The sequence below is a fragment of the Maniola hyperantus genome, chromosome 6 (genome assembly GCF_902806685.2).
Source record: "Maniola hyperantus chromosome 6, iAphHyp1.2, whole genome shotgun sequence".
Taxonomy (NCBI): domain Eukaryota; kingdom Metazoa; phylum Arthropoda; class Insecta; order Lepidoptera; family Nymphalidae; genus Maniola; species Maniola hyperantus.
This window is the reverse complement of record NC_048541.1, coordinates 16,603,659-16,618,468: the sequence shown is the minus strand read 5'-3', so window position 1 is coordinate 16,618,468 and position 14,810 is coordinate 16,603,659. Positions and strand designations below refer to the sequence as shown.

Below are 14,810 nucleotides of genomic sequence, written 5' to 3'. Positions count from 1 at the left end.
TTCAGGGCTAACTTTTTTTTGCTAGCATGTTCAAACAATACGATGCTTGATTGACTCTTTTACAAACATATTCGATGTGTGTTCTCCATGTCAGATTGGCATCGATCTGTAGTCCTAAGAAATTTGTCGTCCCGGTATTATCGATTTGTTTGCCCCCATACTCAATATTTATGTGATGTTCGTTCTTTTTGCTCCTTATATTATGGAATGTCATTAATTTAGTTTTATTGAAATTTAATGTCAGTTTATTAGATGTCAGCCGTTGTGTTATATTACTTATACTATTATTTATTATTAATTTGTGATCATTTATTGTTTTGTTAACATATATAACGGTACAGTCATCCGCAAATAGAACCATGGGGTTATCAGTTGATTTTGGCATATCATTTATGTAAATTAAAAAAAGAAGAGGTCCTAGTATGCTACCTTGCGGAACTCCTTGAGTAATCAGTTTCGGTTTAGATAAGTATTTCTTTTCCATTTTACTTCTTTCGCATATCCTATCGATTTGTGTTACTTGACTTCTGTCACTGAGATAGCTTTTTATAAGACTCAGTGCGATACCTCTAATACCAAACGAGTTAAGTTTGTCTATCAATACATAATGATCCACAAAATCAAAGGCCTTTGTAAGATCCATATATAATGCCGATACGATTGATTTATTATCAACACCTTTCATGATTTTCTGGAGGTAGTGGAAGATTGCTAAGTTTATGCTCTTTTTCTTTCTAAAGCCAAATTGTTGTTCTGATAGCATATCGTGTTTCTCTAAGTAGGAGTATAAGCTGTTAGTATTAATTTCTCAAATATATAGATAGATTAGTTTCTCAAATATTTTTGAAAATATTGAGATAAGCGCTATGGGTCTATAGAACGCCATATTCTCTTTGTTTTCTTTTTTGAAAATAGGTTTGACAATCGATCTCTTTAGTTTTTCAGGAAAGACACCTTGTACAAAACATAAGTTAACTAAATGTGAAAAAATCGGGGAGATAATGTTAGCAACTTCTTTAACAACTTTAGTGTAGATATCGTCATAACCCGTGCTTTTAGTATTCTTTAGATTTTTTATAACAGTAACGACATCAGTTGGGATAACAGGTCCAAGAAAGAATGATTTAAGATTATTAGAGCTTAGAGTACGACGATAATTTCCATTATAGTTAGAACAGAATGAGTGATGTGCAAAATATTCACTAAAAGCTTCTGCTATTTGAGTTGGTTCTGTAATTACTTTGTTGTCAATTTTTATTTGTCGAATATTTTCTTTTGGGAGATTAATTTTGCTATGATTTATAACATTCCATATTGCCTTTGATTTATTTTTGCTGTTTTTAATATGGTAATTGTTTCGTGACTTTTGTGTTAAATAAATTATTTTATTTAGTCGTTTAGAGTATGATTTGAAAGTTAATTTAGTATTAGTATTTTTAGGTGCTAACCTGTACGACCATAAGAGTTTTCTCTTCTTTATACAACATTGTTTTATACCTCTAGATATCCATAGAGGTTTTTTATTAACGTACACTTTACGTAACGCACGGACGATGGGGAAACAAAGATTATAAAACAACAGAAACATATCATAGAATTCATTAAAAGCTTCATTTGGATTTTCGTGGTTCTCTATTTCAGAGAAACTTAAAGCTTGAAGTGCCGATTTAAATTTGTGTATATTCTCTTTACTGTAATCACGTTTTTCAACATACCAATATTTTAAATTCGTACTTTTTTTGACAGGGCATTGAAGTAATTGAGCGGTGTGATCAGATATTGCAAAATCGATTATTTCTACTTTACTGTTATGTATGTTATGTATATATTGCTGATGAATTGATATTTTAAGGTTATGGCTAGTCATTATGTCTTCAAATGTTTGAGATCTTTTATTCTTTTTCAAATGATCTATGTTAACAATCACCGCATAAATAATTTTTTTGTGTTAAAACAAATCTTATCTTAGGCTTTCTCTAATACATTAAAAAATATGTCAAAAAGGTGAGAGTTGTTATTAGGTACACGGTAAATACAAACTATTATTATTTTATGTTTTATTAGTTCTACTGCGCTTATTTCAACTATATTGACTATACTAAGACTGTTTAATTCGTTAATTGTTTTGTAATCGTGGCCTTTTTGGATTAGGATACAAGAGCCTCCGTTTCTTTTGTTCCTAGCATAGAAAGAAGCTAGCGTAAAGTTTGGAATATACAAAGCACTTATATCTGGTTTTGTCATATTATGTTCAGTTATGCAGATAATGTCAATCGGCTTATTATTTTCTCGTAATTCATCAAGATGAGTAGTAAGAAGATCAGATTTACTTATCAGGCCATTAACGTTCTGATGAAGAATATTGATATAATTATACACGACAGTGTTCGGCGTATTGTAATTCAAAATTTTGTTATCTGTAGCCAAGTTATTCGTAGTCTTGTTATTCGTAGTCTTGTTGTTCCACACTTATGTCAGCCTGCTACGTGTAACATGTGTGGTGTGCCGGCATTTTCCTTATGCACGTGCTATCACAGAATTCATACTAAAATTAAGTGTGTGTGTCTTTCTGTCTGCTAGCTTTTCACGGCCTCTCTGTTTAACCGATTTTATCTAAATTTGGTACAGAGTTAGCTTACATCCTGAGGCTACCTTTTTGTCCCGGAAAAGAGTTCCCACAGAATCCCTAAAAGGTCCCCATCAGTTTATCAGATTTTTATGGGTAGAGCTGCATCCTGGGCATAGGCTACTTTTTATCCTCGAAAGCCAAATAACTCCTGTGGGATACTTGTTTAAAATCCTAAATGCACGTGGATGAAATCGCGGCTATTTTGTACTTATCCGGGAAAATCCAAGAGTTCCCACGGGTTTCCAAAAAAACTACATCAGCGTGGACGAAGCCACGGGCATCATCTAGTAGACGATAAAATAGCACTGACATAGTTATGCAGAGATGAGTGAAACTTTTAGAGTTTTCTGTCAGCCTAGTACATTTCATCAGAAAAGAGCAACCCCGAGTTTCTTGTTGGATCTTTTCGGTTGGGAACACATTCCGAGCCAGTAGATTCTTTTGGCGATTCAAACTTATTCATTTTGTTAAAGTTTATTGGAATCTTTCTATTTATATTTCATGTATGTGTGGAACTGGGTGACGTCAGAGCATCGTTATTGGTCCGATACGTAGTTATCCGCTTAGCTTACGGAGGAGTTACCGAGGTAGTACGTAGGAGTGCGCCACACGGACCGGCTTATGTGAACCTAGTACATTGTTCTGACTCCAATGGTGCCAAGCATTGTCAATAGCTGCGCGTATGTGTGAGCAGAGAGAGAAAGTGCGTTGGTGGTTGTACGGTACATTCCGGTTCAGTTTACCATGTTAGGTTCGATGCTGTAGGAACTTCTCAGTAGGAACCACATTCCGAATGGTCAACTAGCTTATAGTCTAGCAAGCGTAAGACAGGCTTTGATGATTCAAAAGAAGCCTATAAAGTGACTATTGATCGATCTCCATCAACGTTTCGTGAATTCCAGGTTGTGAGGAAGATTAAGAAGAAAACCTCTAATCGCTAGAATGACAGATTTCGCTAGAATTAGCCACAGGGCTTATTCCACCTTCCTAAATAAGACGTTCTTAATAGTATAGTTACCGTCAAAGTAGCCAACTTTGCCATCACTCAATTATACTTTGCCCAAAAAGCTATTTATAAGCAAATTCGCTATGTATTTTTTTTTGGCTAACATTTAAACCAAAATTTGTTTGATTCTGATGGCGGGCAAAGTACGGTTAAAGAAGAACTTTATTCTCACTAAGAATTAAATTCACTTACATGAGAAATTTAACAAATGAACAGTAGGTATCTTATCCACACATCACTGCGATTTTATACAAAACAAAGTGGGTAGAAATAAAATTATCGCAAAGTAATCCGGACTTTCGGCCAACATTGCCCACATTTAGTAAGTGTTATTTAGGAAGGTGGAAGAAGCCTATTACCGAGAGCTACGAGGTCGTGTGCGATCGTGAAGGTCGCGTATTATATCGCGTATAAATTAAAAAATCTGCTAATTATTAGTTCGTGAGTCGTGCCATAGCATAGCATAGCCATTAACATGGATAGTGCCTACCTAGTTTGTGACGTTGCCACTTGCCCTACACGACATGGTGTTGTTTGTCGGACTATAATTGAACGATCAAATTCAAATTCATATCCGCTTATATTCCGTGTTTGTGGTTTCCAATATTTCATGAACGTTGATATTGGAATATTATATTCTGGATCATACATGGTACATCGATATTCTTTGTGCGAAATGCCAACAATTTTAAAAACTAATTCAAATTCTACAAATAAAGTGCCTAATTTAATTCAGGTTTTAAATCTTACAATGATTAAATGGTATGTAGTATTGTCTAAGTACATAAGAAACTGCTCTAACTAGGCGTGATAGGAACCCCCCAATGACAAGCTTTTAGAAATGCAGGTTTCCTCTCCATAATTTTCTTCACCGTTAAAGTATATTAATGCATTAATTATTATGCTTTAAACGCACCCAACTCTGAAAAGTTATTATCGAGTTGCGTGCCCGGAATCGAACTCTCGACCTTATTACAAATCCCAACAATTGAATATAAACGCTCCGTATTGTGGAATTACCAAAGGAATTACAATTAAACGGGTAGGTATGACGTGATTGGCGCCCGCCGCCCGCCGCCCGCCGCCCGCCCCCTGCCGCGCCACAACGATCGTGCGGAATGCGGAATATGTCGGTGGCCACTGGAGGACACTGGAGGCCACTGTGCGGAACGGGAGCATTGCGTCAGTGGGTCGGCGCTGGTGGCGCTGGTGGCGCTGGTGGCGCTGGTGGCGCTGGTGGCGCTGGTGGCGCTGGTGGCGCTGGGCGAGCGTGACGTCAGTGGACGCTGGGCGGCCGCGGCGAGCGTTCGATAAGCTCCGGTGGAATTACGATAACGTATAACGTGCCATCATCCAAGGACCTCTTTATTGGGGCGACTAATTGGAACGACTTTTTTGTCAATACCTGGCTGAGTTTGTTGTGGCCTCTTCTCAGACCTGGGCGCGTTTGGAACCCTCGTAGCTTTAGTTTTAAGTTCGCGTAAAAATTATCATCACTATATCATCATCTTACAAATGCACACTGACTATCAAAAAGCGTAATTTTTTTACCTACTTTGAATAAACGTTTTGACTTTGACTTTGACTTGACATGCTTGGCAGGATATGTGATTACCTAATTTTAAAGACTCCATGTAAATAATATACATGTACCTACCATATCTGAGCAAAATAGATAAATGATTATGATTATTGACTGCAATCTCTGATAATATAAGACGACTGCCCAAATAAACAAATGTTTTCAGGGGTCGTATAAAATGTGAGTTTCTTTATTCCACCATAGTTTATAAATGGCGGAACAGATTTGGATATAACTATGGGCTATTGGTAGAATCCTTACATCTTCTCGAGTGACACTGGCTATAAATGTTGTAAGAAAAAACCAATATGGTAGGGAAGTAGTCGTGTTTTTAATTTTTAATTATTTTTGATTAATTATTATTAGGTACATGCGGTTTGGAGAGTGTACAACTGAACTAGCACCACTGGCTGTCTATCCATACTAATATTATTAATGCGAAAGTCTATCTGTCTGTCTGTCTGCTAGCTGTTTACGGCCCAACCGTTCAACCGATTTTGTTGGGTGGTTGATGAAGGCGCGGGCATCATCTAGTAGGTACTTGTACGAGTATAACTTAAAATGAAAGGTAAAAGACGTTTGTTTTGGAACTGTTTGATTTCTAAGCCATGTCCCGTCTCTGGGATCCCTGGCGGCGTTGGAGGGGCGGGAGGGGCGGGAGGGGTGTGAGGGGCGCGATGGCAACAAGTCGGCGCGCCGCCGCGTCGCCGCGTAATGGATGTACCTATATATACCACGCTCATAATATACGATCAGCACTTGTGTAGGTGTGCAATTACATACCTAATCATTGGTATACTTGGTATATTTATTCTGTTGTAGGTAGGTACTCTAAATCTCTAAACTAAATTGACAGGTATATATCTAGTGCTATGCTTTTCGTAGGATGCATTATTAAAGGGATATAGCGGAACAGTAAAACTGTCATTTTTTCGACAAAGATAGCGAGCAAATGAGCAGGCGGGTCACCTGATGTTAAGTGATTACCGCCGCCCAAGAACATTTGCAGCACCAGAGGAACCGCCGATGCGTTGCGATTTTGATGAAATTTGGTACAGAGTTAGCTTATATCCTGGGGAAGGAAATATACTTTTTATGTCGGAAAATTAAGGAGTCTTTCGAGATTTAAAAAAAAACCCTAAATCCACGCAGACAAAGTCGCGGACATCACCTAGTTTTACTAAATTTTAGAGATGGTTATAAAAGAGTTAGGCACATTATGTGCAATGTTATGGCTACGCTCGCGACAGCCGGCACGCTATTATTGTGATGGCACGTGGCACGCGACAGGTGGTGCGACCGTTAGCGGCACGCGGCACGCGCTGCTGTTTACTACGTGTATCCACACACCGCCCATTGTTTCCGTGCGTTTACAAATACCACGCGCGTATCGTCCAACTCCACTTTGAATAAGTCGGCACACGTTGTACTCGGCCCGTTGAGTTGCCATTTTGTTGTTTTTACAGTTTTGCGACGGTCTGTCTGGCACAGTCCTGATAGGCCAATATCTTATATCGATCATCATGATCGTTATCAGCGTCCACTGCTGGACATAGATCTCTTTCCACACGCCACGATGTTTCGTAGCTTGAATCCAGCGCATCGATGTCGCCTGTCCACCTAGTGTGCGGTGCCATACTACTTCGTAGGTAGTTGCCATGCTACCTAGCACCTCGGCAGTTGGGACCCCAACGTCTATCGTGTTTAGAACTACTACTAGCTAATGAATAGTGAGGTGTTAAGTTCGCAAACGCATGCAGCTTGTAGGCGTGTGTCCAGCGCGCAGCGGCGAGCGGGGTGGACGACCTACAACTAGGTGTCGCGATAATATCTACGCAACAAACGCAGAGCGAACGAAATCTGTGTCTAGACTGCAGACTGCAGACGAAGCCATGCAAGTTGCATACGACATCGCGTCAACATGGGACTCGCCAAAACATGGGTTTCCATTTAAATACCACATTTTTCTCATTACATTAGTTACTGACCTATTCAGTAATCTAAATATATAAAATGAAAAGGTGACTGACTGATTGATGTATCAACGCACAGCTCAAACTATTGGACGGATCGGGCTGAAATTTGGCATGCAGATATTATTATGACGTAGGCATCCGCTAAGAAAGGATTTTGAAAATTCAACTCCTAAAAGGGTGAAATAGGGGTTTGAAATTTGTGTAGTCCACGCGAACGAAGTCGCGTGCATTAGCTAGTTTAAAAATATACAGTTTGTGAAATATCACCATCATCGTCATCATAATCAACCCATTTTTTTTAAAAAGAATATTAGCCATGTTAAATGACTAATATTCCCCTTTCCTCTCCAACCAAGCGTCAGGCTTGTGCTAGGAGTAGGTACGACAACAGTGCAACGGGCGGGGTTTGAACCGACGACCTTTGGGTTTTCAGTCCACTCCTTTACCGGTTGAGCTATTGAGGCTCTCATTGCAGGCTATATGCACTAAGCACGACTCTTCTCTCAAAATGAGAAGGCCATAGTTCGTCATGCGTGGCAGTGCGGATTGGCATATTCACACACCTTTGAGACCATTATGGAGAACTCTCACGCATGCGACTTTCCTCACGACATTTTCCTTCACCGTTAAAGCAAATATTAAATTAAGTACTTAAAACGCACAGCACTCGGAAAGTTACAAGTGCCCGGGATCGAACCCCCGACCCTTCGAACAGCAGGCCCTCTAGCTATTACGGCTACAAAAATAAAGCCATTACCAAATCGAAACAGATGCACGATTTGTGCAAGAAAATGTACCTACCTAGCCCCAACTAGCTGTGCTGCAGCCTTCCCTAGCCCCTTGGCGCTCCGCCAACCTCTACATCCATCCATCTAACCCGACACATCCGTCATTGTTTGCGTGACAGACGCCGCCCGGCGTGTCTACTCCGTATGTACTTACCTAGTACGTGTTGTTATCAGCCTCAGAATAAATACCTTTAGATAAGTAGCCCTATTATGACTTTTACTGTTACAGCGAGATAGCTAAATACATATTTTAAGCTCTTATTAGAACGTGACAAAATGATTATGTTTGTCCTTATCACCGTGGCCACTTTTTTGTTTGTCAAGATGTATTTGTACGTCATACGTGAGATCTTGACAAACAAAGGTTATGTTGACTCAAATATTTTAAAGAAATAATTGATTTGTTTTGTTGTTTTTTGTTTTGAAGTTATTGTGCAATGGTGGGTTACAGTATACTAGTAACTAGTAACTAGTAACTAGTAACTAGTAACTAGGCTACAATAGCCGAAGCGAACGTAAATAGACGGAATAACATTTCACAAGTAGGTACCTCTGCTTGAGCGAGAGGGACTGAGGGGCCACGCTAGTTGCATATCTGGTATATATCTATCTATATATATATATCAGCACTTACTTTGTTTTGTATTTGTGACAACTTTCTAAATAATACTTAGATAAGTAGGCCTATCTAGTTTTTATCTTGATAGTGCAATAAAGAGGCCAAAAATAGATTTTGTTTTGTGTGAATAGATAAATTGTAGGATTTTATTGGAGAAGCTTAGTTGAACAGTGCTGAATTCTCTTGACTGGTTCACTGTTTGCCAGTTTATCAGGGCGAAAGATAAAGAGGTACTTTGCATCCCAAGAAAGTACTGTACTTTTAATCCCTTAAAATCCTACTGAATCTTTTTATAATAATGATAGCTAATAATAATAATAGATTTTTTGGTGTTCGCAGCAATCGTCCCTGTCGACGAAAGTGGCGCAGCGCATGTCATTCGGTCTGCTTGGCCGCGCGTCGGCCGCGGCGCGCTGCGAGTTCGTCCGCATGAAGGGGCCCGGCGGGAAGGGACACGCCGAGGTAATGTCGGTGTTCGCAGCAATCGTCCCTGTCGACGAAAGTGGCGCAGCGCATGACATTCGGTCTGCTTGGCCGCGCGTCGGCCGCGGCGCGCTGCGAGTTCGTCCGCATGAAGGGGCCCGGCGGGAAGGGACACGCCGAGGTAATGTCGGTGTTCGCAGCAATCGTCCCTGTCGACGAAAGTGGCGCAGCGCATGACATTCGGTCTGCTTGGCCGCGCGTCGGCCGCGGCGCGCTGCGAGTTCGTCCGCATGAAGGGGCCCGGCGGGAAGGGACACGCCGAGGTAATGTCGGTGTTCGCAGCAATCGTCCCTGTCGACGAAAGTGGCGCAGCGCATGTCATTCGGTCTGCTTGGCCGCGCGTCGGCCGCGGCGCGCTGCGAGTTCGTCCGCATGAAGGGGCCCGGCGGGAAGGGACACGCCGAGGTAATGTCGGTGTTCGCAGCAATCGTCCCTGTCGACGAAAGTGGCGCAGCGCATGACATTCGGTCTGCTTGGCCGCGCGTCGGCCGCGGCGCGCTGCGAGTTCGTCCGCATGAAGGGGCCCGGCGGGAAGAGACACGCCGAGGTAGGTACTTAATGCAACATTTGAAACGATAGCAAGTGATATGTAATTGCTTAAAACGCACATCATTCAGAGAAGTCAGAGGTACGTGCCGGGATCACGTGCCATGTTCTGGCAAAATACATAATTCTGATAAGACGTGTAAACATGCTAGAAAAGAAGCGTGGTTGATGCTTTGATCTTGTACGGGAGTGGTGTGCAGGCACGACCGTATCAAAGGGAGATCTCCCACCGAGCGGCTGGTTGTGCTCGGTAGCGCCAGCTAGGTCGATGGTTGTATCTTGAAACTTCTATATATAGTCCAGATTGCAGAAAACTCCGTCAGTGCGAGTATTGTCGGCGGTACATTTGTTGGAGACTACGTCGTGAAATGTTATCGATTGAATAGCGCCATCTAGTTGCATCTGTGGCAACCGCCACAATCTAACATGTGCCAACAATATCAAATGTTTGTTTTCATTTGGAGGATCATGGTGATGATGTTCAGACGTCAAAACGAAATTGTAATCAAGGGTCGTGGTTGGAATTGCAGGTGGCGGTGTCGCGGCCGCGCTCCTCGGGGATCCACACGCCGAGCTCGGAGCCCGGCCTGGCCGCGTCCGAGCTGTGGGACAGCGACTGGGACGAGGACCCGGACGAGCTGTTCCTCTACCGACACCAGGTGAACAAGGCTTCTTTTGGGATCTCTAGAGAAAAAAGGAACCCTTATAGGATCACTTCGTTGTCCTTCTGACAAAACCCATCAAAGGAGTTTAAACAGGCTACGGTACTCCCGTTGACCTAGAATCATAAAACAGGTAGTAGTATCAGTAAAAGTGAAAGCGAAATCCGAAAACCGTGAATTTGTGGCTACATCACAAGACACGTTTTGTACGAGTAGACGGGATGCTAACCACATAAGGTATGCCAACATTCACGGTTCCTCGCTGTTCTGTGGTAGAATGGTGAAGGGGGAACCTGAAGGTCCTGGCACACTCTTCCTTCGGTAAAAGCTCGCTAAGCAGGCGAGGTCTCGTTGAAGTAAAACCCCTCTAGGCGACACTTAGCTTTATCAGATTAGCTCAGACCTTTTTTAGAATCGACAAAACGCGAGCGGTACTTCCGTTCGTATTTAAACGGGTAGCCAAACAGAACAGTTGTCTAAAAAGTTACAGAATCCAGGACACTTTCATCTCTGGGTATCGACATGTATCCACTATCCACGAGGCGGCCAACTGCCCGCGTTGGCGAGTGGCCCGCACAATGCACAGTCCTCGCTCCACGTGCGTTAGTACACTAGTACTGCTCTATTGCAATTGTCAATTTATTATAATGTGACTCTTAATATGTGCCTATCAGAAAACTGCATCTGCTTTACAATTCACGTGTTAGATATAATGGATCCATTGGGATTGTCACAAGTTACGGTAACGTCCGGTATCGTGTTCCAGCGTCGCCTGAGCGACCCGAGCGCGAACATCACGACATTCGTGCGCGGCGGCTGGCGCGCACGGGACAAGGACCACGACAAGAGTCGCTCCGAGAACGAGGGGCTCGACTCGCTCTCCGACGGCTTCGCGGAGGTGGAGGCGGGCGACTTGCGGGACGGTGAGTACGCCACCGGTCATGTATGGTAATGTATTAGGGACTGCAAACGACGCATTAATTAGAAACTGATTGCAATGTTCATCAACCGACTACACGAATGATATCGTTCAAAACTACGCCTGTTTGGTTTCATCCTACGATAAACCACCATTCTTCATCAACCACAAATATGTATGTCATGTATCATTTGATGTTGATACCGCACTTATGCCGAGATCTGTTCACCGCACGACGACCTTGCTTAGACTTAAATTTCAGTTAAAACGAGATAGATGTACGTTCAGCTATAAAACACTGTCTAGTTTTAAATGTGTGGCGGTTGCCACAATAGAAACTAGATGGCGCTGTTCAATCGATGAGGTAGTCCCGAACAAATGTATCGCCGACAGTACTCGCACTAACAGAGTGTTCTGCAATATACATAGAAGTTTCAAGATCGTCGCGTCATCGGCGCAGCTGGTGCTACCGAGCACAACCAACCGCTCGGTGGGAGATCTCCCTTTGGTACGGTCGAGCCCGCACACCGCTCCCGTACATTGGTGACACACACTACAACAAGCCGACGATCAAGAGTGGTTTCCAAACCTGTCACCTTCGCGTGACACGTCGTGCTTGGCTGGCTGGCAATGACGTTGGGCGTAGGACGTCTGGATATTGCTTCAAGATCTCGTGGTAGTCGTGGTCTGTGCTCACGATGCGGATGTTGAGACTTCGATTCCGGCGACAGCGAGCTTCGTTACGTCATCTGTTTTAAATCTGAGCAAAGTCAAAGTGCGCTCTATAGATTTCAGCCTTAGATTCATTTCGTTGCGATTCGAATGAAAATGAGTACGGATCCCTCGGTGCGCGAGCCTGACTCGCACTTGGCCGGTTTTGTAACACACCTCTAAAGTAGTGCAACGTTTTATCACGTTTATAACCTTAAACAATTTAATTACTTGTTTGTCATGCAACTAATTATTGTACTCATTTAGTTTTTTCTGTCATCATTCTTGGAGAATTTTCCTCATCATTAGCATAAGAGCACAAAGCAACAAATGTCCTTCACGTATTGTATATATGTAGTGACATGCGCATTGCACCTCGTGACGTAGTGTTTCCAACATATAGAATGACATGTTGGCAAGCTGGCCGTGAACGCTTCCCGCTTCATCCATGTCACTGCGGATCTTACCCTTGCGCATGGATGCTACGCGCAACATTGTCAGCGATACAATTATCCGCACCACTATCGGGATTCGGCAAATGATTCGAGACATCGTGAATTGTGTGGACAGTGGCAATCGTATCGTTCCGCACAATTCTAAAGACGCGAATAGTTGGCGCAAATGTATAGCGCCAACCATTCGGGATTTTTATAAATCTCGATAAATATTTTTTTAAATTAATTATATTCCAGAAAGATAATTCCTTTCTGGAATAATTTCCAGGATGTATCTATTAGAGGAGGACCATTCGCAGTCACAGAATGTCGCGTCACCGCGTCTGCCGGCCGCCTGATTTGCCAAACTTTAGTAAAAATTCGCCCAACACAAAACATTCGCTGTATCCCGAGTAAAGTGTGGCCAGTTGATTTGCCTTATCCCGAATCCCGATAGTGGCGCCGTACCATCAGAGCACGCAGGGGCGGATGCGAACGCGCAAGCGGTTTTAAACGAATTGAAAATAAAGTAGAACCCCGAATATTTAGTACTAGCTTATGCTCGCGACTTCGTCCGCGTGGACTACACAAATTTCAAACCCCTATTTCACCCCCTTAGGAGTTGAATTTTCAAAAATCCTTTCTTAGCGGATGCCTACGTCATAATAGCTATCTGCATGCCAAATTTCAGCCCAATCCGTCCAGTAGTTTGAGCTGTGCGTTGATAGATCAGTCAGTCAGTCAGTCAGTCAGTCAGTCAGTCAGTCAGTCAGTCAGTCAGTCAGTCAGTCAGTCAGTCACCTTTTCCTTTTATATATTTAGATGTGGCCTGGTCTGCCTGCAATCTGCATGTTTGTCATTTACTTTTTTTTAATAGCGGTCGCGTACTGACGACGCCTCCAGTACAACTTTGATAGCTATCTCGGAAACTTGACACTTTTGCGTGGTCGCTATTTTGAAAAAAGTTAAATGGCGGACTACTAGATATATTCTGTGCTACTAAGTACTCTAGGTAAACCAAAATATCCAAAATTCTTTGGAAAAATTACAATGATTGGAAGTCTGCGGATTTTGATTTTATAAGAAAATGCTTGCTTGCGTTTGTATCAGCTGCCCTGTTGATTTAGTCAGTATGTCGCCCGAGGAAGCCCGCCGCCCCACGACCGCACGACCCCACGACCGCACGCCCTCTACACGATCTCGATCGTCATTACATCTACCTACAACACACGTTATGTTGTGTGTTATGGTTACGTGTTCTTGTGTGTTTTGAACTCTCAGATATACACAAAGTTCTGTACACAATTTCAAGAATTTTTTAACATTAGTCAAACAATTAGTTTTACTATACATATTTTATTTAGACATTTTTAAAGAAATTAAGAGATTATTAATTAAAACTAAACGCCAGTAGCGTAACAAATTGCTACGAAATGGCATTCACAATAACTGCAACTACCAAATGCTGTAAATATACAAACTTCTATGGATACTGTCCACTAAGTGAACAACAAGTCAAATAAAGTCGAATCGAATGCAATCACACCACAAATCCTGTGACACGCAAAACAATCTGACTATGCATGAACAGTCGAGCTGTCGTTAGCTCGTTGCGTTAGCTGGTGTAGGTGTCCCGGTAGCGTGTACAGTAGTGTGATGTGTTGTAGGGCGGCGGGCTCCCTCGGTGCGCTGGCGCGGCTGCTGCGCGGCGGCCGCGCGGCGCGACGCCGACATGCGCGACGTGTACCGCCGCGCGCCGCCCGACCTGTCCCCCGCCTGCCTGCACACCGTGTCGCCGCGCCGCCGCGTCGCGCGCCCCGCCGCGCAGCCGCCGCCGCTGCGCCCGCTGCACGCGCCCAGTCCGCGCCGCGCCGCCCCCGACACCGAGTGCGAGCTCGCGTGCGACGCGTGCTGCCTCGACGGGTGCGCGGCCCCCGCTCCTTCCCGCGTGTCGGCCGAGCGAGTCGCCTCCCTCACCGTCCGGGGCGAGGAGGAGCTGCCCTGCGACATGGACGACGGGAGGCAGCGCGCGGGGTCGGAGGGCGCGGGCGCGGGGGCGGGCGCGTGGAGCGGCGGCGCGCGCGCGTACGTGACGCTGCCGCGGCGGCGCGGCGTGGCGGCGGCGCTGTTCCGCGCGCAGGCGCTGCCGCCGCGCCGCACCACGCCCGACGGCACGGACATCTACTACTGGTGCGACGTGCCGCGCCGGAAGCACACCGGTAATGCTAGTAGCTTCGTCAACGTTTGTAGTTTGTTTCTCTTCTACATTTACGAATAATTCCAACCAAATTTTATATCCTTATTATAATAATTTTTAATCTGAATATAAAACAAAGTCTGTCATAAACTCAATAAACTTGAACGACGTAAGCCAAAACAAACGCTAGGAAGAACAATATTCAACAGGCTTCCGCCTTCCTGCACACAGAGCCGGAGCCGACGCGCGGCGCCGCAA

The 14,810-nt window shown here is 43.8% G+C and overlaps 2 protein-coding genes across 8 annotated transcripts in view; one reads left to right on the top strand and one right to left on the bottom strand.

The window, feature by feature from the left end:
• Positions 1–14,810, bottom strand: part of LOC117983323 (phosphatidylcholine:ceramide cholinephosphotransferase 2-like) — a 106,678-nt gene that overhangs the window by 39,063 nt on the left and 52,805 nt on the right. The window lies entirely within an intron of this gene.
• LOC117983324 (uncharacterized protein KIAA0930 homolog) overlaps positions 1–14,810 on the top strand; it is a 61,825-nt gene that overhangs the window by 42,241 nt on the left and 4,774 nt on the right. For 2 of the 7 annotated variants that reach the window (XR_011236885.1, XM_069499377.1), the window contains exons 2-4: positions 10,160–10,288; positions 11,058–11,214; positions 14,023–14,574. Coding sequence is in view for 6 of the 7 variants with exons in the window: in XM_069499377.1 (XP_069355478.1) it covers positions 10,160–10,288; positions 11,058–11,214; positions 14,023–14,574 (838 nt within the window). In the remaining variant the exon portion in view is untranslated. Of the gene's footprint in view, positions 1–8,939; positions 9,063–9,294; positions 9,489–9,512; positions 9,631–10,159; positions 10,289–11,057; positions 11,215–14,022; positions 14,575–14,810 lie in introns of those variants that run through there. The other 5 variants (XM_069499379.1, XM_069499378.1, XM_069499380.1 and 2 more) reach the window with 5 other exon arrangements.